Source organism: Lampetra fluviatilis, chromosome 16, assembly GCF_964198595.1.
Source record: "Lampetra fluviatilis chromosome 16, kcLamFluv1.1, whole genome shotgun sequence".
Classification (NCBI taxonomy): Eukaryota; Metazoa; Chordata; class Hyperoartia; order Petromyzontiformes; family Petromyzontidae; genus Lampetra; species Lampetra fluviatilis.
The window spans coordinates 5149291-5174879 of NC_136290.1; the positions used below are offsets into that span (position 1 = coordinate 5149291).

General features: G+C 46.5%; 1 protein-coding gene across 2 annotated transcripts in view; it reads right to left on the reverse strand.

The window, feature by feature from the left end:
* Nucleotides 1–25589, reverse strand: part of LOC144936478 (SH3 and multiple ankyrin repeat domains protein 2-like) — a 672911-nt gene that overhangs the window by 306828 nt on the left and 340494 nt on the right. For both annotated transcript variants that reach the window (XM_078863558.1, XM_078863557.1), the window contains one exon: nt 21918–21984. In XM_078863558.1, the coding sequence (XP_078719684.1) occupies nt 21918–21984 (67 nt within the window). The remainder of the gene's footprint in view (nt 1–21917; nt 21985–25589) is intronic.

Consider the following 25589-nt stretch of genomic DNA (forward strand, 5'->3'; position numbering starts at 1 on the left):
TCAACGTGACTCCAAATCAAGTGTGCATGGGGCTTGCTCGTTTGCACCGGTGCCCTTTACTTGTAGTAAGGGGCCGTCCATAAATGACGTCACGCGATTTCGAACCCCCCCCTCCCCATCGTCACACGGCGTCACAAAAAGTCAGACCCCCCTCAAATATGATGTCAAAAAGCTCTGCCCCCCCCCCCAAAAAAAAAACTACAACATGTTTCAAATCGCTTTAAACTATTGTCATTGTAGTGTGTATTTAATGTGGCGCTGCACTCTGATGTTGTAGGATAAAATATTTACTAAAGTCTATTTAATTAAGTAGAACGTGTTGTCTATATTTATTTAAAGTTGCACATTTTTATGTGACGTCACATATCTCAACCCCCCCCCCCCCTTGTCACACATCGTCACAAATGTCTAACCCCCCCTCCCTAGGTGCGTGACGTCATTTATGGACGGCCCCTAAAATACCAAGGACATAACGACCGGGTCCCAATCTCTCCGTTACACAGCCAGTTTGCTTCTCTGCACTTAGCTTGCAGCCTCGGCAGGTGGTGCTCGTCTCACAGACAATGTAGAGATTACAATGTACCGAATCACCCCTGGACACGATTTGAAATCGAATGAGGGCATTACGAGATATGATAGTGGCTGAAAGGTATGCGGCTATTACAACGTCAGGACGTTTGGCCTGCTCTTGGTGATGCGAAAACGGAGATATGTGGGTTCAACCGGAAAATTAGCATTTGATTTTAAGCAGCCAATATCTTGAAGTTAACATGATCAGGGTTCACGAATATCCATCGTCTCTTTCGCAAGGCAGGAAATTGTAAACAATAGTGACACGGGGACAGTTTGGCTTGTATTCGTTGATGGTCATTTCCAATTTGGACACGGCTGTCATGCTCCACCCACGATAGGTCGCCAATAAAGCCATAACCATTTCTGAATGTCAAACCTGCGCGGGCGTTTGTCCAATTATCCAGGGTAAATGCCTCGGTGTAAACCCGAGATATACGAGAGAGAACTCCATTTATCCGGGGTTTATCTGGGGTCCAAATCTTGGATACCCGAGTGAAACACAAGATAACTCACCACAGATAACTGCATCTGGGGTAGGTGTCTCCCACATTACCCCGGATAACTGGAGTTCTACTGTAGTGACGCAACGAGGTGATAGAAGAGAGATACAGACACGATGGAAATGATATAATTAATTATATTTTATGTTAATGAGTCTGTTATGTTTATTACCATTTGAACTTGAGCTATTTGATGTACCCATATATTGTTTTAATTAATCAGAGCACCCCTTGAGCCCCTAGGGGTGTTATGTCTTTGCTTGGTTTTGGTTATGCCTCGCACCCACGACCCTTCTCACTCCATTGACTGTGAATTGGAAATATGCCATTTGGTCTGCTGGGGGCATTGCTGGACAGCCCATGCACACTGCCGGGAAGAAATCGTGTGTGAAATTGCCTACGCAATTTGCCCTACAATCATAATGAGCACTCTATTCCAAGCCCCTAAATCTAATCACTCAATCAAAAACCTTAATTTAAAACCAGATGGTAAGTGCAGTTGCGATACCATGCCCCACTTCCAAATGAGACCATACGAAGAAAAAAAACCCAACGAAATTAAACACGATTACAATGTTGTCTTAAAGCTTTCGTGACTGCAGGAATTAATATTCTTTGGTCTTTCGGTAAAGTCACGTAGATAGGTTCAAACGAATAAAAATAAAAACGTTTCGATGACAACACATGCGAACGTCATCAGGACGAAAAAAGAGGGGGAAAGCTGCTGAGGCAGACTGTTTTAAAGGTGTAAAATGGGTGTAGCCCAAGGGTCATAAACGAAGTGGGTGGGGCTAGTAATGTTAATGTGAGAGATTAGCATGTTAATGTGAAATCGCAGAGCCGCCACATCGAGGTCGGCGCACGGAGGTGGCTATGTTGGTGTGAAAATTATGTTTAACCTGTTAATGTAAACTCGAAGAGCCGAAGCCACGGGGAAAATAAAAACTAACATCGGAAGGTGGCAGGATGGGAACATCACAGCCAGTTATGACTTAAACTGGTTGATGCCGTCGTTCCAGTGATTGCTGAGTTTGTACCCATCCTCTCGGTTGAAATTGTCTGTGTCTATATATGTGGATGGCTTCATGAACGAATCTTTGTTAATAGCCAGTGGGCTTACAAAGTACCTTTGTCTTACAGAAATCAATTTCGTGTGAGCCAACCGCATTAAAACAATGATCAGCCACGGCCGACGTGTTGGTCCTACCGTGTTTCAAATCTGCAGATGTAGCAAAATCGGAAATCGATGCAATCCTCAAAAATGCCAAGACACATCAGTTTTGATGACATCGTCATCCTCTCAGCCGACAAGGGCAATGCCACGATCATTATGAACAAAACCACATACAATAACAAAATTCAGGACCTACTTAATGATGGTAGCTAAACAAAAATTTAAAGAGATCCCACCAACAGCCTCTTAATTGAACAAACCAAATGGTTTCCTTAAAACCCTCTTTTGATAGACCTCCCAGAATGTATGGCTTACCAAAAAAACAGAAAGAAGGTACACCCCTTCGTCCCATCGTCTACATCATTGACTCCGCCACCTACAAACTGGCCCAATTTCTGTTTGAGACCTTGTAACCATTCACTGGTAAGACCACCTCAGTTGTACGTAACTCGGCTCACTTGGAATCCTTAATTAAGGATATCTCACTATCTCTAGGTGATTTGCTCGTTAGTTTACATGTAGTTTCTTTGTTCACCAAAGTTCCTGTGCTTGACACCATTGCAATCATTGAAGATTTGGTCCAACAAGGACTGAATGCTGATGTACTGGCCCTGGTGAGACACTGCCTCACCAACACTTACTTCATCTGGAATGTAACATTCTACAAACAAGTTGAAGGTACCTCAATGGAATCTCCTTTTTCTCCAGTTGTAGCCAATGTTTTCATGGACAAATTTGAGACAGATGTCATCGAGGCATCCACTCTTTGTTCGTCCTTGTGGAAGAGGTACGTAGATGACCCGTTCGTTATCTGGCCACATGGCCGACCAGCTCTGAACCAATTCCTCAACCACATTAATTCCATACACCCAGCCATCAAATTCACCATGGAGGTGGAAAAGGATGGCAAGCTACCATTCTTGGGTGTTCTAATCAAAAAGAGACCAGATGGCTCAATGGGACACTCTGTCTACAGGAAAGCAACTCATACAGATGCCTACCTAAACCCGACTCCCACCATGCATCCCAGAAGAATCCCCTCATCAAAACTCTACACCATAGAGCTCGATGTATTTCCGACCATCATCACCTAGCCAGTGAACTGGAATACGTGCACCAAGCTCTCAAGATGAATGGATATGCGGACCACACAATATGTAAAGCTATCACTCCAACCATTGGGAAAGAACCATATGAGGACCCAATCAAAACCATCACCTTGCAATACATAGCAGGAGTCAGTTTAACACGTAGGCTTTCGCGACCAATATCATCCATAATAGAGGTTTTTGGGTTAGATCGCGTAAATATATAAATGTGTCGTTAAAACCCGCCACCACCCGACACAGTCTGAGAAGTGAAATTCAACATATTAAAGAAGGGCTGCAAATGAACGGTTACAATGATGCACAAACCAACAAGGCATTAAATACCAAAATCAAATCAAATAACAACAGCATTGAAACTGCCCAAGTAATTAAAACAATCAAAATACGGGAGTACCTGATAAACTAGCCAGATGTGTGGGAAAACAAAACATCCGAGTCAGATTTGGCATGGTACATAAAATACATAAATTAATATCGAGTACAAAAGATGTATTACCGAAGCTATCAACAGAAGGTGTGTACAGGATTAACTGCACGTGTGGTAAATGTTATGTTGGGCAAACAGGACGAATGATCAGCACGAGACTAAAAGAACATCAGATAAATATTAAATTCTCCAAAATACAACTGTCAGCAGTAGCAGAACACGCGTTCCAACAAGGACACTCAATTTATTTTGATAATGTTGAAGTTTTGTACAAAACTAGCTACTACTGGCCAAGACGAATTAGATAATCTATCGAAATTTAAAGAAATGAAAATAACTTTAACCGTTCGGATAGCTACCGCCTTAGTGCTGCTGTGGAAGCGAATCATTACATAATACATTATTTAAATGTATGCCGACAAAGGGCAGCGTACTTCAATAGGGATCAGGGCTGTTTTAATAAACACAATAGACAGAAAAGACAAGTTCAAAGGGCTCGCATAATGCACATGCATAATGTACGTTGCCTCAGTAATCCCCCCCTCACATTGTGCAAGAGAGCACCTGCGTGGTCACCACATCTACGCCTCTATATAAGGAACGAAACAGTTAGACTTCACAAATCTGGCTGTCGCCTGATGAAGCTAGTTGTAATTACTGGTGAAACGTCGTACTCAGATTGTAAATGTTGTGGCTTGGCTCTCCAACACACCAGTGTGCTGTACTAGTGACGAATTGGCCACGTTCTGTTTACGTGACAACCCTTACTAGTTGGCTGTGTCGGGTGGTGGTGGGTTTTAACGACACATATATTTACGCGATCTAACCCAAAAACTTCTATTATGGAGAGCAGGGGTCACCAAAAAGATTTCCAAAATCTTGAGCAAACACAAGATGCATGCTCTTTATTACAAGATCCATGCTCGATTTGACAGAGTACATACAATTTGTGATCTGATCCCATCTGTGAAGGATAAGATCCCTGATATGCAATACCCTGGCATCTACAAACTAAGCTGTGTCTGTGGCAGCAGTTACATTGGGGAAACTAAGCGACGTGTCTCGGTCCGTGTTCGTAAGCATAAGGCAGATTTTAATCACGGTAGGACCAATACGTCGGCCGTGGCTGATCATTGTGTTTAATGCGGTTGGCTCACACGAAAATGATTTCTCTAATACGAAGGTACTCTGCAAGCCCACTGGCTATCAACAAAGATTCGTTCATGAAGCCATCCACATATACAGACACAGACACAATTTCAACCGAGAGGATGTGTACAAACTCAGCAATCATTGGAACGATGTCATCAACCAGTTTAAGTCATAACTGGCTGTGATGTTCCTATCCTGCCACCTTCCGATGTTAGTTTTTATTTTCCCCGTCGCTTCGGCTCTCCGATTTTACATTAACAGGTTAAAAAAATTTTTCACAACAACGTGGCCCACCTCCGCGCGCCGACCTCGATGTGGCGGCGGCTCTGAGATCTTACATTAACATCACTAGCCCCGCCCACTTCGTTTATGACCCTTGGGCTACACCCATTTTAAACCTTTAAAACAGTCACCTCAGCAGCTTTCCCCATCTCTTTTCCTCTTGGTGATGATCGCTTGTATTGTGATCTAAACGTCGTGTTTAATTTTTTTAATCAAATTGAACCTATCTGCGTGATTCTAGATTTGAAGCTTTCGTGACTGCAAGGAATCATATTCTTAGGTTTTTTCGGTAAAGTCACGTAGGTAAAACATCAAAATTTATGAAAATAAAATAAAAATAAAATAAAAACAAAAATCACGACGTTTCGGAGGCAACACAAGTCTCCGTCATCAGGTGACTTTACCGAAAGACCCAAAGAATATGTTTACAATGGTAAGCATATGTGTACGGCGTCTCTTATTATCAAATTATGAAGAAAAAAATAAATTATTTAATGAGGAAGTGATTGTGACACGATGCTAATCACGGAATCGAGGATAACGCTCTCAGAAATGTGAAGGGCACGAGGTCTACGTCTTGGTGGCTTTCTCGGTTCGCCCGCTCGTACCATCGTGCTCATGCCCACGGGGCGCCCATGTCGCTCCGACTGCTTGCACCAAACCATCCATGCCTTCTGGCCGTGTCCAAGGATCCAAACATTGTAATCCAGGACAACAGAGGCATTCTTAACGACTTCTCTGATTTCCTGCCGTCCATAAAATGGCCGCTTAAGGAATTCATCCTCCATCGGCCTTGGCCCTGCACGGTGGCCCCGAGTGAGACGTCACCTACAGTGCTCTTAGACTTCGCCTGTTGAGGTGACAGAGAAGACCGATGAGGGAGACCCACGTTGGAACACTGAATAACTTTGCCAGAGGTTATCCACCCTGTCTCAGGAATCCACCAATTGGTGTACAAGAGCAGCTCGTCACCACCCCCTTGGTTCGTTTTCTGATCTTACTTTTTACTATATTACGTGAGATCATCCCACCATTCCCCCCCTTTCTATCTCTCTACCTCTTGCTATCGTCTCCTCTCATTCTCCCTCTTTTCCTCGTTGCAATTTTTGTCCCGCTCCCTATACCACAGCCGGTGAACGCTCCGATCTTGAAAATATGAAAACGGAAAAAAAATCACGCGTGGGGGTTGAATCAGGTGACATGGCCGTAGCATGGCACATTCATCGCTCTGCAGAAGTTTGCAGTTTGAAGGTCCTCCAAAGGAGAACCTGGAGCGGCCCTCTAGAGGGTATCTGGGATACTTTTCCATACCCGCCACACGCGACCTTCTGAGCGACTGATCGTGGCGTTTCCTATTCACGGTGGGGCACCGCGGTGGAAGTTTGCATGGTCACCCCGTGATTACGTGGATTTTTCGCCCGCCGGTTTTTCCCTCCACATTTAGAGTATTTGGCTGCTATAAATTTGCACATGCGCTATCAATTGTGGCCAGATCGCTTCTGAAAAAGAGCTGTATAGCTCAGTGGGCCTTACCTGGTAAAATGAAAATATTAAAATAGTTTAGTTTATAGTAGGCCAGAGGATGAGAATGTATTAAATAAACTTGCACCATTGTTTCAAATGCTGCGGCCAGGAGACTGAACCAATGGATTTTGGATACAAAGTTGAGTGTGCTAATCATTTGTCAGCGTCCCTTACCTATGGAATATATATATATATGATTTGAATATAAAAAAACATTTATTACAAGATATTTTCTGTGCCAAACTGAAAAGAGCAAATGTTTAATTTTCAACACGACGTATTTTTTTGGAGGGGGGAAGGGAGAATGCGAATGTGCATATTGTGATGTAGATATTTAACCCTGACATCAATGGCAGGTCAATGTAGGTCAGTCATACCCTGAATGAAAAAAAAATTAAAGTAAAGAATGAACGTCGACATGAATATTTAGCTACTCAAGGTCTTCCTTGCGAAATAGATCATGAATTACAATGGGTTCTGGCAAATGAAATGTAATTAGAGCAATACATTCTTATTAGGAAGGGCATCGATATTGTACATCGAGTATGAATGCCATCAACGTATTGTTATAGCATAAATCAATCCATGAAATGAATGCACCGAACGTTGTTCGGTGCATTCATTAATATAGACATTTCTGAAAAACCTCGATTATGATCATGTCAACGTTTCAGTCTCGGGTGTAGCTTCCCGGACAAAAAAGCCCTGTGGTCATACGAGCAACAAACTGTTTTGCATATGAATGGGCTCCGAACAAATAGCCGACTCTGACAGATTCTCACCGAGAGAACTGCTTGGATGAATGATTTATTATTGGCGATGAGGATAGAGTCTGTTGCTTTTACCACTAGAGCTACGCAATTTTAAATGTATATTGAAAACAAAATTTCTTTAGGACTGCTTTTTTCGCGTTTAGTTTCTTCTCCCGATTAGCACGGTTGGCTACGTACGGTGCGAGAGAAGTTCAACGCACACATACATACATCTGAATTATGCGCAGCCACCACCAGATTGGGCAACAGAGGGCGTCATCTGAAATGAATGCAGCCCGCGGTATCTGGGAGTAACAAAGAAAGAAATTGACCTGCGATTCGCCAATGCGCACGCCCGCAGAAGGATACCGAGTTGTTACAATTTGACGTTATCCATCTCCCGCCCTGGCTAGGAGCCATCTCCGTGGGTTGTCGAGTGCAAACAGAGATCCATAACCTTTACGTGGCTGGAATAATGACGCTGAGAATTCATGGATTATGGGGGGGGGGGGGGGGAAAGCCAGGTTGAATAGAATGCTCACTTTTTCGGTTCGAGGTTAAACCGGTCCAAATGTAACTTTGTTCCTACGATAACTGGCTGTACTAAACACAACACTTGTCTGCCAATTTGCACGCTATTAAATGTGACATTGCTAAGCAAGAGTGGACTTATAAGTGTGAGCAATCACCTTTGTAGGACGAAACACAATTATAAAACTGCCATAGCCATTGTTGTGAAAACGCCAAGTGATACTAGACATTATTTATGTGTGTGTTTAGTTTGTTGTCCGTCCCCCGCACCTCTGATTAGCATGGTCTGCCACGCACAGTGCTAAAGAATTTTAAATTACATAGATACATGATAATGTACGAAACAAAACACTTTGGATGTATACGGCATCTAAATGCGACACGTTTCTGCTCTGCAGAAACAGTGGGCGTATTTATTTTGCAGAGAGAGGCAGTTAAAGTCACAACCAGAGGAAAACGAAGTAAGATCTTGAGCCTGGACTTCAACAGGGCTCGGAATTCGACAGCATGGATGGCTGGGGGAAAGGGAGTTTCAGAACACAGACGCAGCAGAAGACAGGAGGCGACCTCCTATGGGGGGGTCTTTGGCAATTAGGCCAGTAATTCGATGTAAATGCAATACAAAGGCCCAATTACATCCGCCAAAGTGGCCTTAAACATTTGATGAATTTGTTCGTTGGCTGTTGAATCTGTACGCCCATGGCCACGGATCAAACCTCCGTCATCAAATTTGTAGTGCAGGGTACTAATTACGTCACTGATGCTTTCGATACCAACATTTACCACGATTAAATAAACACGAAAACGACGTTACGCTATGTCAATCAAATGTGTTGCAGAAATTGATGACAGGAAAGCAAACCTACAAGCTGGCTGTTAAACATAATCTGTCAATTCCCTTAATTGTGTACACTTTAAACTGAATTATTCCCATGAGGCACGTGCAGATTGTTACGAGAATGGAAATATTTTAAGTGTCCAGCGATCACAAAAAACATGTCTTTCGGCTTGCCCATTGAAACGGGGTTCGATGTCAAACAGAGGGAGAAAACGACCACCAATGACCCAGCGACATCTCGATTTACGGCATTCATCTTGATTCTCTGAATCGCTTTGAAAAAAAAAAATACTAAATTGATTATATGCCACCGCAAAACAACCACACATTTACATCGGTGATAATTATAAACCCCCGAGAGCATGCCATGATCCAAATGCATTACAATGATGTTCTTAACTGTGATGCACACTCACCGCTAGGTATAAACGTTGCGGCGAAGCCAGAATTAAATGTTGTATTCGTTATCCGGCCACTTTGCATACTGAATTCGTTTTTCTTCGTTGATTCAGCCGACGATTTAGAAAATTATATTATTTTGCTGGTTGACAGAACGTTCAAATGATTTCTTAATGGCAGGTTTTGCGAGAATGTACTCTTAACTTTCAAATGCTAAAACTCAAGACCAATTTCAGGCCACTCCTGTTTGGGATTTTGGGCCAATTTTGTTTTAATTTCCTCCACAGGGAAGGTAATGGAACGGGCACACACACACCAAATAAACACTCGCATGCTGCTATGCTACTAACTCAGAAGGAGGGCACGACACGGTCGACGTTTAACAATCTCCGGGCGAATGATGAGCACTTAACAGAATAAATAATGACACGCTCTGCTCTTGTCTATTGTGCATTCTGTACGCAAGAAGAACCGCCACTGATGTTAAATGTTGTGCCGGAGTGAAGGACGACTGAACCTTCAGCAGCAGGGGGGACCGGGATGGGAGGAACTCGGTTGATGTGAAAAGTGAATAGCCTTCGTGAGAAGGCTATTCCTGGTCTGACTTCCGATTTGTATTTCGACTCTCTCTGTACGGTGTCTCATTTTTGTAAATTGATTTAGAGAGCTTGGATGGCCTACATGAAACAGCTCGATAGGTACGTCTCGTGCTCCAGCAATACAACGGCAACTGAGATCCACCTCCACAGCGCCCGCATTCTCCCCATGCTGCTGCCATACGGCTCTAGATATTCGACCAATGGCAGCGTTTCTTCCACCGCACGTGACGCTGGACGCATTCGACTGGCGGCATTTGCGACGGTCACTCCACATGCCGATGTTCCGCCGTCGAACGGCACCCTCGGCCGGTGACTCAAACGGTCGGAGTCAGGAGACTCCACCTTTTCGGACTCGCGTCGCCCAGGCGGACGCCTCGGCTGATCGCACCAAAGCCCCGCGCACCACCATCATCATCGACGGTGGCGGCGCTATCACGGGGGACGGGAGCCGGCCTCAGGGCAAACCACGGTCGACGTGGACGCGCAGCCGCTATGGAGGCTGACGTCGAGCACCATGGTCCTGGACAGTGCTCAGCGTGGCGGCGTGCTCAGGATAGGGTCGCCTGGCGGTGTCTCGAGTGGACCGCTATGCTCCGGCCAGGGGCAAACGACTGATGATGTGAGACTTCTTTCACACTGTACGTAGCCAACCGTGCTCATGGGAGGTGCGGGGAAGGGCAAACAAATTAACACAGAGAAGTTCTAATGAAAAAAAAATCTATCTAGATGATGACCTACAGTTTACACTCAATCAAATGCATTTTCATCGTCAGTGATGAGTGTCACTTGGCTGGCTATATCACAATATGTATTATAAGACAGAGACTATTTTATTTCGGCTGGAAGAGCCTGATGAGACATGAAGCTCCTTCTGACAGGTGTCTAGCTCAAGCTGGGTTCGACAATGGGCGGGAAATTTACAGAGGAGGTGACAGACAGGTAGGTGAATTAAACAATTAAACATTCATACCCAAACTCGAACAAAACGTCTAAAATTCACATCTACTAATTTACACATTTTTCTAATTTGGGCCCATAATGTCGGCACACAACTGCTCACTTCAACGAATGGTGTCACAGCCTCATTGTTTTAAAGCAGCCGAGATGCATAAAAAATGCCCCGCAAAACAACCACGTGCCTGAAAGCAAGCCAGCCTTTACTATGAAGCAAGCCAGCCTTTACTATGAAGCAAGCCAGCCTTTACTATGAAGCAAGCCAGCCTTTACTATGAAGCAAGCCAGCTATTACTATGGAGCAAGCAAGCTTTTACTATAGTAGTGTCATGGAATGGATCACTGCGGCGCGTAGCGCTGGGTACAATAGAATAAGGAAATATGGGTGTAGCAGCCAGCACAGCATGTAATACCATGCAGTGGGTCGCAAAGGTGCGTTGTGCTGGCTGCTGGCAGAGAGGAGCATATGAGTCCTACAGACAGAGCATGGTATAGCAGCTATCCCACCAGCACAGCAGGTAATGCCACGTAGTGGGTCACTAGGGGGCGTGGTACTGGCTGCTGGCGGAGAGAGGCATGTAGGGACACGTCAGCCCGGCCGGCAGCAAAGCACGTGATGGGCCAGGGTGAAGGATGTAGGGCAAAGGTGACCGAGGGGACATGGGTAGCATGGCCCAAGACCTTCTGGAGGATTCCAGGAAGGGGCGTGGTTAAGGGTGCAGCCGGGCAGGTGGCAAGTGGAGGTCGGCCCAGAATCCTCCTGGAAGGTTCTAGAAGGGGGCGTGGCCGAGGACGAAGCCAGGCCATGCTGAGGGGCATAAAAGGGAAGTCCCTTTGCTGAATCAGGGCTGTCTACAGGTAGAACAGTGTGTAAGATATAGAGTGTAGAATAAACGTTGTTGCCTCCTAAAATAGTTTCTCAGAGGTGACTAACTACATTTGGTGTTGGAAGTGTTAACAATACATTTTAAATAAATAGTCAGGATAGTCCATGTTAACGCAGAGGAATACACTTACTGTGGTGTCTTCGAACGAAGAAGATGGCGGGGAGGTGATTCCCCAGACAGCCCTGGAACCCAGGAGCCTGGAGATGAATTCCAAGAAGGCGTTCCCAGCAGAGCAGCGTAAGGAGGTCTGCGACTCTGCGCTGCGGCCGTCAGGAGGAGGATGCCAGATCAGGAGCGCGCACCTCGTGGACCTGTTGTCTGCGGCGGCGGCGCTGGTTTCTGAGATCGAGTTGCAGATGCGGCTGTGTGAGAGGGGCACGTGGACAGCCCTGCCGCCGCCATTTTGCAAGCACGGGAAGTGGTGGAGCCGCAGCCCGCGCGGGCGGCCGCCATTTTGTCGGATGGGCGGGAGACTGCTCCCGCCAAATTTGAGACCCTGCCAACTTCGCGCTCAGAGATGCCCACCCTTGGGAAGCAGAAGCCCTTCGTGAGGGAGTTTGCAGCCGCGGGGGGTGATTGGGCGGCCTTTCAAAGGTGGTTTGCTGCTATGTGTGAGCTTGCTGGATGGACTGACGTTGAGGCGCTGTGAGCGCTGCCTATGACTTTAGATGACGACGCCTTAGCGGCCTTTTATGCAATTCCCCCGACGGACACGACGTTGTCATCGGCGTGCACGCAGATGGCGGCTATCTTCGATCCGCCGTCCAACGTGCCACAGAAGTTTGCTACGCGGAGACGGGGGGAGACCGAGACGTCCCTCGCTTTCTGCAGTGCGCTGATGTCGCTGAGCCAAGCCGCATAACCCAAGATGGACCAAGCGGGGTTGGACTCCCTAGTGTTGGGATGTTTTTTTTTACCCGCCATGGAGGATGACGACCTGACGTCGATTAGAGTGGCGCGATGCATCCAGGCACATTGTAACTTGCGACGACGAGTTTGGGTGGCCGCTTGTGCTGGACAGTCGGGGGTGGTTGAAGAACTAGAGGAGAAGGAGCCTGTGCATCTCGGGTGGGGAGTCCGCGGGTGAAGACAGACATTGGACGGCGACAAGAGCGGGAACAGCAGGGGAAAGTCATCGCTTCACCGTCACCTGTTTTAAGTGTGGCCTGCGAGGCCACGTTTCCATGGAATGCCGCGCCGAGCAGGGACAGTTCGTTGCGCCTCCACCGACCTCAGCTCCTCCGAGCCCAAAGGCGCGTCATGCACCCAGCCTACACAGTTACCTCAGGCATCTCCATCACAGACCATGTCGGGTTCGCGCATCGCTGTTCCTTGCCATGTCGCGGCACGTGAGATGCGGGATTTTGAGGGTGCTGGATGGCCGCGGCATCTGGGACAGTGGTCAGCGTTGGCGCATCGAGTCGTAGTGGCGGCATTGGGATCTTCCGCGGTTGTAGGGACTATGCAGGGTGTTGGAGTGTGGGTGCTAATTGATACGGGAGCATCCACCACCTTAATTTCAGACTTTATTTCTAGATTGTTGCCACCAAAATTGGCTTGTTTGGGACCAGTGAGTAGTTCTTTTGTCGCCATTAATGGCGGGAGTTTAGGCATCATCGGCCAAATATAGGCGATGATCCAGATTGGAGATATTGAAATGATGGGGTCAGTGCTGATTTCAAAGTCACTGGCTGTGCCTTGTCTGTTGGGGACTATTTTTCTTGAAGAAGATGCCCCTAAAGATTTTGATTGACCAGGGTTGAGTTGAACTGCCATTGGGGCATCGAATGGCGTTTCTGTCTTCCCCGACTCGGTTGAGTATGGCTAATGCTACATTTCAAGCCCTGGTGATCGAAACTGTTCGCGTTCCCCGGGTGCGACTGCGGAAGCAGCTCAATCAGGAAGTTACTGAAGAAGGGGGGGGTTCTTTTAACCCCCTCGAAGAGAGCCATAAAGGGTCTCACTTTGGTGGGGGTCCAGACGATAGTGAGGGGGAATCAGGAGCCCTTCCTCCAGGTGTTAAATGCAGGGTTGAGTACCATGGTTATCCAAGCGGAAACGGTTTTGGCTCACGCGACGGCCGCGTGTTTTGGAGAGACCAGTGAAGTGGCCGCTCAGGTTGTGGCTTGAGTGGAGGGAGGAGCGGTGTCAGACGATTTGTGGATGGATGCGCTGTGCTTGGAGAATCCGGATTTAATGAGAAAGCAGAGGGACAAGTTGCGAGCGTTGCTCCGGAAGCAAATGTTATATTGGCCGCACGTCCTTGATGCATCATCATATTGATACAGATAACGCTGCTTCCATTCATCAGAATTCACTTCGGTTTAGTCCTAAGGCCTAAGGAGAAGGACCATGTGCGTCATGTGGTCAATGAGATGTTGACCACCGACATAATTTCCCCGTCCACCAGTCCGTGGAGAGCGCCCATTGTTCTCGTTAAAAAGGATGGGAGTCTGTGGATTTTCAGAAGTTGAACAAGGTGTCCGTGGCTGATGCGTACCCGCTTCCATGGATGGACGATTCGTTGGATGCCTTGTCGGGTGCACGATTCTTCTCCACCTTGGATTTGCTGTCGGGGTTTTGGCAGTTGCCTTTAGATGAAAGTTCCAAACCAAAAACAGCATTTTGCACCCCGAAAGGGCTCTTTTAGTTCAACTGTTTTCCGATGGGATTCCACTCGGCTCCGGCCACGTTTCAGCGACTAATGGAGTTGGTGCTATTGGGACTCCAGTGGGATTCATGCTTGATTTATTTGTATGACATGATCGTCTTTTGGCGCACATTCCAAGAGCATTTACAGCGATTGCGCTCAGTGTTTGTTAAAATGCCGGCAGTAAAAGTATTTAAGCCGCAGAAATGTCATCTGTTACAAAAGTCGGTTCACTACCTGGGTCACATTGTTAGCGAGGCTGAGATAGCCACGGACCCCGACAAAACTGCTTGTGTGCGTTCGTGGCCAACCCCCATGTCGGTGGGTGAAGTTCGCAGTTTTGTGGGGTTCACCTCATATTACCGCCGCTTTGTGCGTGGAGTGGCTTCGCGGAGTAAAGTTGCGAGAGCTACCCATGTGCTGTTAATGCATCTTGGGGTGCAGAAAACATTGTCTTCTTTGAAGCGAGACTTCTTTTGGACCGTGATTTCTGAAGACATCCACAATGTTCTTAAAGGATGTGTGGAATGCCCGCACCAAAAGGGGCATGTGGGGACACGTCACACTGGCCGGGGTGAAGGATGTAGGGCAAAGGTGACCGAGGGGACACAGGGAGCATGGCCCAGGACCTTCTGGAGGGTTCCAGGAAGGGGCGTGGTTAAGGGCGGAGCCGGGCAGGTGGCACGTGGAGGTCAGCCCAAGACCTCCTGGAAGGTTCTAGAAGGGGGCGTGGCTGAGGGCGGAGGCAGGCCATGCTGAGGGGCATAAAAGGGAAGCCCCGAGGCAGGAATCAGGGCTGTCTACAGGTGGAATGGAACCCGAGGTGCTACGTCTCCGGCGTCGTGGGTCAGACAGCATGTTGGCTGCTCTGACCCGCAATTAGTTATCCCGTGTGTGAACAGTGTGCCTTCTAAAATAGTGTCTCAGAAGTGACTCACTACACTCTGAAGCAAGCCAGCCTTTACTATGAAGCAAGCCAGCTTTTACTCTGAAGCAAGCCAGCCTTGACTTTGAAGCAAGCCAGCTTTTACTATGAAGCAAGCCAGCCTTTACTATGAAGCAGGCCGGCCTCTACTATGAAAGTATGTTAATTGAATGATTCATAGGCTGTTCATGAAATTCAAACTTGCTGCATTGTTCACAGTATATGGCTCACTTTTGCCGTGTGCATGCTACTTGCATATAAACCACCGTCTGACCCCGTAGCTAACAACAAAGGCACGAACGCCTTTTGTGCATCTGCAGCAAGACGAGAAGGCGCGTTGCCTACCCCACAGAGACCATGAACCGGCACAAATCCAGTCAATCGTAATCAAAGAGCAAAAGGCTGACATATTTTAAAATTCAATCCATAGAAACCAGTGTGTTATTTAACTGAAAGGGAATTGACTGGGAAAAAAAAGCTGAACCGGGGAAGTGGCTGGGTGAATAAAGGGTCAATAAAACTGAGCTAGCAACACCGAGGTCCTGGGTTTTAATAACATTCAGCCACCCATGATACCACCTGGTCATCAAGCAGAGCAAGGACGATGGTCTTAGGCCGACGGACAACGTCGCACAAATAGAGCGGCCGTTGTTGCATATTTGTGTTTTGCACTTCATTTTCTTCTGGCTTACAATTTGTTCTGGCTTACTCAAGGTAAGGTAAAGGCGCAGCCCCGCAATTACTGGCTCATGCCACTGCTGTCAGAAGGGCTTCTCTGCTAGAGGGAGGTCTAGAGACTGTGTGGCCTCTTGTTCCACACTAGCCAGATGTCTTGCATGAACAGGGTGCCACGGTGGCGAGGTGTCAACTACCTTGTCTGGCATGCAGGAGGTCGTGGGTTCGATTCCGACCCTGATGCCTGTATGTTTGGAGTTTGCATGTTGCTCTCCCCGTGGTCCTGTGAAATATTCTCCAGTTCCTCCGATTTTTCCTTTCACATTTAAAATCAACATGCGTTTAGAGTACTTTTCTGCTATAAATATACACTTGATAAGTTACTTCGTTGAGCCATCATTTTGTGGACAGGTCGCTTCTGAAAAAGAGCAATATAGCTCATTGGGCCTTACCTGGTCAAATTTGGAAAAAAGTTTTAGTTTCCTTTAATTGGGAGTACTCACACTCTGCCCCACCACAAGCGACTGCTGATGACTAACTGGTGTACCCTCTTATCTCGCTCGGTTGACAATCAGGTTGACTTCTGCTTCTGCTGACTCACTGTCAACCAAATGCTTTCTAAGAAGAAATCAAAGCCATAAATCACAAAGCTGGATATCAACAAGACTGTTATTAATCAGAGTAACATACCAATTTCTGACAATCTGAAAACGGTACTGGCCAAAGGACTAAATTTCGCTGTCACCCCTAAATATATACCAGTAGAGGATGTCATTTCTCAGGTTGATGTTGCCCTCAGAGGCATAGGACACATCCATGCGGATGTAGCAAGAGCTGAAATAGCCACGATTCTTAAGAATGCTAAGAAACCCACTAGTAACATTAGCAAAAACGAACGCTCTGAACTCGCGAACTTAAAAAAGAGAGATGATATAGTCATCCTCTCGGCAGACAAAGGCAATGCCACGGTCATCATGGATAAAGAATCATACAACAACAAAATCCTGGACCTACTTAATGATAGTAGTTACTCCAAAATGAAAAGCGATCCTACTAACAGCCTAACGACAAAAACCAACAGTATGTTCACTAGTTCGACTTCCCTAATCGAACCAACTAAACGCCCCTCTCTAAAACCCTCGGCTGCTAGACCTCCCAGACTCTCTGGTCTTCCCAAGATCTATAAAGAAGGCACCCTGCTACGACCCATCGTGTCAACGATTAACTCCCCTACCTACAAACTAGCCCGTTTTCTGTCAGATACTCTACTTCCCTTCACAGGCAAGACCTCGTCGGCAGTACTCAACTCAACCCAACTAGTCTCTTTGGTCAAGGACATGGTACTATCTCCTGATGATATCCTCGTCAGTTTTGATGTAGTATCTCTGTTTACCAAAGTTCCAGTGCCTGACACCCTAACAATAATTGAGGACTTGGTCCAACATGGATTGAATTCTGATGTACCTGCGCTGGTTAAGCATTGCCTCACCAACACTTATTTTACCTGGAATGGCACCTTCTACAAACAGAATGAGGATACACCTATGGGCTCCCCCTTGTCACCAGTGATAGCCAACATGTTCATGGAAAAGTTTGAATCAGACGCTATCCAGACATCCACCCTGCGTCCTTCCCTGTGGAAGAGGTATGTGGATGACACTTTCGTCATTTGGCCACATGGCCTCCCAGCATTGAACCACTTCTTGGACCACATCAATTCCAGACATCCATCCATCAGATTCACCATGGAAGTGGAGAAAGATGGCAAACTACCATTCTTAGATATTCTGTTTGAGAGGAGACCTGACGGATCCTTGGGACATTCTGTCTACAGGAAAGCCACCCACACAGATTCCTACTTGAAACCGGATTCCCACCACCACCCATCTCAAAAGAATTCACTCATCAAAACGCTATACCACAGCGCTCATGGCATTTCTGACCAACACCACCTGGCCAGTGAATTGAGACATGTACATCGGGTCCTCAGGATGAACGGATACTCTGAACGCACCATCCGCCAAGCTGTTTCTCCCACCATACAGAAACAGCCACTTGAAACTCCGATCAAAACTGTCACGTTACCATACATAGCAGGCGTGACCAAAAAGATCTACAAAATTCTAAACAAACATAAGATCCAAGTCCGATTCAGTACAGTACATAAAATCCGTGATCTAATTCCATCTGTGAAGGATGTCATCCCTGACTTGCAATACCCTGGAGTCTATAAACTGAGTTGCAGCTGTGGTGACTGTTACATTGGGGGAACGAAACGTCATGTCTCTGATCGTGTCCGCGAGCACAAATCAGATTTGAAACACGGCAAAATTGAGTCTTCCGCCGTTGCCGATCATTGCTACAACGCGGTGGGCTCTCATGAGATTGTTTTCTCCGAGACTAAGGTGCTCTGCAAACCCTCTGGCTACCATCAAAGGTTTGTACACGAAGCCATTCAGATATACAAACACAGACATAATTTCAACCGTGATGATGGGTACAAACTTAGTAATCATTGTAAAGATGTTATCAACCATACAAAAAGATTTAATTTTTTGGACCATCTTATCTGACAGGCACTATTTTACTTTACCGAGTATTTACATCCCTAACGTTTAACAGTACTCTCTTTATTGTCAGCCAACACTGGTATAAACATAGGCATTTTTGTTTTCCTTTTCTATTATGTACATCCACAGTGACTTGCGCATAAACACGTCGTTGACCACGACCACGAGTACCTCGTCCCTCTGTTAGCCTCGCCCCCCCCTCCCGATTCGTTCCATTCATTGGCTAACACATTCTGATAAGCCCCTCCCCTCCCTCCCCCCTTAACTGGTACTTAAGAGCTTACATCCTGAATCCCTCCTTCACTTGATGCAGCAAATCTGGCTGTGACGGTCCCACCTGATGACGGAGACTTGTGTTGCCTCCGAAACGTCGTGATTTTTATTGTTTTATTTTTATTAATTTTAATTTCATTTTTTACCTACGTGACTTTACCGAAAGAACTAAGAGTATAGTAGTATTCTTTTTAACTGTGTGACTACAAACCCCTCCCACCCCCTCGGTATAATGTTGTACGAATTCTCACCTGGTTAAACAAACTCATCTTGCACTTGAGATCTATACAGAAATGTAGGAGTGTACCAATTTAATTACGTACTGATAGCGAAGGGGACGAGTTAGTGCAGTGGTTCGCGAATTGGTGACCTAACTTTGATTCCCGACCACGGCTAACATCAGCGATGAGTGGTATCAGAACCAATCCTAAGGGCTTCCCCCTTTACCAACACACAAAGCTCCCCTGTATAGCCTTAACAGATTGTTGAGGCAAGTGCTATTAGCGAGCACCTATTCAGGCCAGAACGGCACACGAGGGGATGGGTGGGCAGCACCACGCCCGACCGTCTTTGTCTGCCTCGTGGCGATGTTTACGCACCACACTAGGTACACATTTGAGGCTGAGTCGACCTCGGGGATGCCCAGGACCGGTTAAAATAATCATCACTGGTGTTGACCGTGAGCGGGAATTGAACTCTGGTCGTCGGGTTCATAGTGCAGCGTAGCGCTAACTGCGACACTACCGCTACCCACGACAACAACAACCGCCATTCGCCACTAAGTGGCGGTGACGTCACCACGACACTTGTGCCAGGCTATGTGCACCTTGACACACACACTAACACACACACTAACCAGCGTGTATGGTCAATCTCAATGGCTGACAATGCATTGAGAGGTATTAATCAAGTAGTGGATTGAGAATGGCTGCAAATTACAACTATTACTTCCAGTATGTCATAATGAAAAGATTCACTGGTCGATGAGTGATTGTTGGAACATACGATCAGTTTGAGTTGCTGAAGGCGGGATAACTACATCACTCGCCACTGATGTTAGCCATGACCAGGAATGAAACTCCTGCGTTCAGATAGAAGTGCACTTACCGTCCCCTATGGTCTAAAGTGCAGTCTCCAACTCTTACCCACTGTGCTTCTCTGGCCTCGCTATGAAGAAGGGTCATTGTCCGGAATGTCGTCAATTACTTTAACTTTTTAAGGGTGTAGTGTTATTGACAAATATGCTGTGTTTTGTGCGTGCCTACCAGTTTGCCTTCGCTCCATTATATGATCCTGAATATGGGATTACCTTTAATCTGAGCGTCAATTCAGCTACGCTGAAATCCCACATGTAGAATTGCTTATTCTATCCCATTGGGAGCATATTTCTCAGTCCCTCACAATCAGCCGTATTATCCAGAAGTAATTTTACTCCAAAATGCGCCAAATTCCAATAAGCAAAGCTAGATCATGTGATTGGTCCATTCCTATCAATCCTAAATGAAGCAAAATTACACCAACTAAAGCAAAATTGGACGAAAGAAATGGTATATGTTTTTTTAGGATTACCATGTGCGTGACGGGAACACAAAGAGAAGAAACGTGATTTAGGCGTGATAGTGCTGGCGGTGCGCACCAGCAATTAAGGGCTGTGGAGGTGGCAGCATTGGTAGATCGCAAGGAGATTATTGGATGCTTTGCGACTCCAAAATCCGCTGTGCTCTGAAGGTGCCAGGATGGCAGTAGAGTGAGTGGGAACACGACCACCCATCTAAATGGACATTTAAAGGAACCCCTCCGTATATGTTGGGTTCATTTGACCTCGGGGAGGCAGTCATCACATACAAATAGAATATAGGGCCCTCCTGTAAGCAAAAACAAGTGTTTTCCAACTCAGCTATGCTTATCTATTACATTTATTTTTAACAACTCCTTACGTCAGCAGAGACGTTGGCTGTAGGGAAAATCGACAGAGAGGTGACACATTACAGCTTCCCGTGCATCTTCAATCGGCTCCTTCTCCCATAACAATAAACACCACCCATCGCTCATGGTGTGCAGAGACTAGTGTATCACGCGTCAATCATTCGACACATCTGCAAAATTATATGCCTCACACAGGGGTTAGGCAAAAAACAAAGAGGATTGAAGATGGCGGGGATGAGGGGTGTTGTGCAGTCATCGATGATGAAGCTGTATGTATGTTGAACTTCTTTCGCACCGTACGTAGCCAATTGTGCTAATCGGAGGTGTCGCGGAGGGACAACAAAATAATCAGAAAAGACAGCTGTAAAGAAATTAGTTTTCAAACTAAATTTAAAAGTGCATAGCTCGAACGGTTTCCGAATATGGCTGCAAAAGTGCATCTGTTCGATGGATAGCTAAAAGCCGCTGCGAGTTTGCATGATGGTTTGTGCTCCTTGACTACAGACAATCGCATGGATTTCCATGACACCCTGCTTAAATCTCAGGCTACTTGCCCTAGATTTGAACCCAGGGTCTCAGCAGTGCTGGCTCATTACCTTCGCATATGAAATGGCTCCCATAAAAAGAAATGCTTCCCGAACAATTGCGCAACGATATCAAGCACACCATAATCATGTCAAATTGTAAAGTGCCACACGGCATTCGCTCACTCCTGAAGACACAGAGAATGACTCAAAAGCACAAGGAACCACAGACGAGCAGGAAGAGGCTGACGCACGATTGCCCAAGCTCTGCGGTCATCTATTAAGGTGTTATCAGCCAATTAATGAGCGTATACAAGTGGGAGAAAACCAGAGCAATCGGAGAAAACCCATTCAGAAGGGACATATAATAGTCACGTGTACTTGCTGTACTTCTCCCACCACCTCGACGCCCACAGGAAGTGAGGTTCGCAGCATTTGTGCGATCGACCAACCCTCACTGCCTCCGCAGTGCTGGATTACAGACATGTACCACCAACCTTGTCGATCGCACTCACAATGTATGTGTGTATGTTGAACTTCTTTTGCACCACATGTAGCCAATCGAGACAATCGCCGTGCAACATTTGCCCACCCAACGATTTACAGGTTTACTTTCACGCCCACATTTTCCGCACACCTCCAATCCCCCCCGCGGTTCGAGTGCGACGCTCACCCGTGTCCGTCTCCTTGTGGTTTTTGATGAGCTCGGCAAGCTCGAAGTTCCCGGCCACGATTGCCACCTGGCGATGACAACGGGAAGATGTCAGCGCTCGGCCGCGCGTGGTCCAACATCTCACTTAGCGCCGTGGCAGAGCCGGTCGCGCTATCGGGGCCGTGGCCGTGAGTGTCATCTGGTTGTCAGGAAATGGGCCTCAAGGTGGGCCTGTCACCGTCGCTACTCGGAGAGAAAGAGTCATGCGCTCGTGCTGACGTTCATGACGGACGAAGCGGCGGTGCCCTGCCGTCGAAAAACTCACCAGCGACAGGAGAAGTAAACAAGAAAATTGCACGATTGAAAGCGGCCATTCGTGCATTTTTCAATCGTCCATTAATCGTCTCGCGCGAGGTTTTTGTCGTCGCTCACCATAGAGCACAACGGGATTGGGTTTATAAAGGGTCCGAGTGTGATCGCCTCTGCAGACGGTGAAGAAAAAAGCGAGAGCATGCGAAAGAGGGGCACTCATGATGGGCTGTGGCTGTGTTGACGACACTGTGCTGAGACTGGCCTAATTTTTAACATTCAAATTGTCAGACATTTTGAAATTCAAACCAATGATAAAATAAAACCAGAACTTAATTATCTCCCTGCTCATATAAGCATAAGGCAGTGGACTACCTGTGCCAGTCTATGACCGGGGAGGCCAGTCTCTCCCGGGGGATGATCACCCTTGACTCCCGCACGTGGTATTCTCGGTGGGGGACAATTGTTAGGTTTTTACACGCAATTGTGACGAGGGAGACAAAATACACAAATGCAACCATTTGCGGATGGATAATCTAACAGTCAGGAGCTAAGCTTACCCCCTGAACAAAATGTATAATTGTGTTCCACATTCAATGCAACGTCACTGTGGACTGTTGCCAAGCAGCTGTGAGAATGCAAATAGTGCCTGCACGGATGATAAAAATAGCAATGACTGAAATGAGTACAGCAAAAGAGTAACATTTTCCTACGGAGGCTTTCACGACCAATATTATGAGTCATAATTAGTTTGTTGGCTGAGGTCGTGTAAAAAAATGCATTGTAAACCCTCATCCACCCAACACAATGCACTCAAGATCTGAGCTGTTAAGCCGACGATGCTAGATGTAAACTCCACGCCCATGTAAATGTTGTCAGATTTCGCTCTTCACCAACAACACCGGTCTACGCGGCTGAAGCTAGAATAGATTAGGCCACGTTTATTAATTCACGTGACACTTTTATCATCAGAATAAGAATTTGTATTTACACTGGAGGAATCCGATGAGGTATAAAGCTCTTTTTTCACAGATGTCCTGTAGGGGCAGGTCAGAACGTTACAACAGCAAACAATACAAAAACACACGATGGGAGTGAAAAGTATAGGAAAGGTAAGAAAATCACAAAAAACATACAAATAAAACTAAACTATTTTTATTTTACCAGGTTAGGCCAACTGAGCTATTAGCTTATTTTTCAGAAGCGACCTGACCACAAATGGTAGCTCAACGAAGTGGCTTATCACGTGGAAATGTATCGCAGCCAAATAATCGAAAATCATGTTTCTAGATTAATTGGCTGTTGGGCAGAGGAGGGTATTCCAACACATTTTCTTTGCATGACCTAACCCAAAACCCCAATTACGAATCAACAAGAGTTGTAAAAAAAAACAGGATTCTGAGAGACAATGGCAATTGGATGAACAGTAGGTGATGCATATCTGTGTCAAGAACCAAACTCTCAAACATCGCTCTTGTTTTGTGTCTCCTGCAGTCCGTGGGAATTCTAAATGTGTCCGCCTACAACTGGGAATAACCCATTCCTGCAGAGCGAAGGAAATGTATTTTAAAAAAGCCGAGGTGACGAAAAGGAAATGTAGCGCGGGAGGGAAATGTTCAGGAGAGGTCCAACATAGCAATAATATTAATGAATTTACTTTCACGCCTCCCCAACACACACACATGCACACACAACTCTAAAGCAGCCAGAACAATCGATTCGTGAAGCAATGTGGCTTGTAAACAATACATGATAGCAGGCCCTTCAGATTAGAAATGTTCACATCTGGCTGTCTGTGCATTGTGACGGTGATTTTGCAGACTGTAGTTTGCAGTACATTTTTTAAAATGCATATATTAATGAAGATAGATCGTAAAAAATGACAAAACAATGGATGCGTACCCACGCCAAAATTCCTCCGCGTAGCCTTATAGACGGCAAGCCGGGGGCACCATTGCTTTTAGCAAGAACCTCCTAGGACTTAATGCTGCACAACACGATTTGAGTGGGGTAGATAACATTTTTCATGGCCACCTTTGTCCCCCCAGTGGTTGCGCTGAGTTGACACCACTTAAATCACCAAAATGATGTTAGGAATGGCCAGAAATCAGACAAGTTCATCTTTGAATGAAATGCAGCGTGATTGAAGACACTCTCATTCTCCAATATATCATAATCAGCCATTGTCTAATCACTGCTGTATGAAGGCCTCCCTGCACTCTCTCGCCATTCCTCATGGACTATAGATGCCTTAATCCAGGGGTCGGCTACCTCTGGCTCCAGAGCTGTGTCCGGCTCTTCGGTGATTGCTTCGTGACGTATTCACATTGCGGCTATTTAAAGATTGAGATTTTTTTTACCAAATTCCCAAAACAGTGGCTCTTGCTATTAAAAGTGTTGGTGTTGTGATGGTGACAGAAGAATATGTGGGAGATGTTAATGAGGAGTTGGGGTTGGGGTAGTAATAGGGTTTGGGGTAGTGATAATCAATCTCACTCCTAGCTGCGGTGGTTATACTGTTAGGAACCTCCTGGTTACACCAGCCCACAAGAGATTATTGTATCTGTCCGTCCGTCTGTCGTGCATCCAAAAATGTGAGGGGTGGGTCTGGGTGGAGAGGGGAGGGTGGGGAGGGGCTGGGTGGGGAGGGTGGGGAGGGGCTGGGTGGGGAGGGGAGGGTGGGGAGGGGCTGGGTGGGGAGGGTGGGGCTGGGTGGGGGGTGGGAGGGGTGGGGCTGGGTGGGGAGGGGCTGGTCACCCCGTGGTGCCCTTAAACGTTTAACCTACTCACGCCGGCTTGTGCCCGCCCTCACAGTCGGCCATATTTGCGGAATACACCACGCCGCCGTTGACCCTGGCCATTGACCGAGCAACCCAACGTTCCTACCATCTCCCTCCGCAGGAATGTGTTATTCTCTACTTTGACTGCCATTCCATTACTAGTGTCATCCATCGTACATCATGCCTTGTTCCAATGGGTCCTGCCCAAGCCCACTTACTTTTCTCAACAATCGACGTGATGTCTTTGGTTTGCATTATTCCCTGAACCACACATCACTCTGCGTTATGCACACTTCATATATTGCTTGTTTTCTGTGCAAGTGCCCATGCTTCGAATCAGTATTTGATAGCTGGCAATTTGAATTAATATTTATAACACTTAATAATATCTACATACATCAACCCATGATCTTCTTCTTTTCTTCTTCTTCTTCCTAGCGTTGTTCCCGCTGTGGCACAGGGTCCGCTTTTCGGCATTGTCTTCTCCATTTGGCTCGGTCCAGGGCATCTTCAGGGGATGCGTTGACCGTCTTCATGTCTTCCTTTATTCGGTCCATCCATCGCTTCTTCGGACGCCCGCGTGGACGGCGGCCCTCTGGCTCAA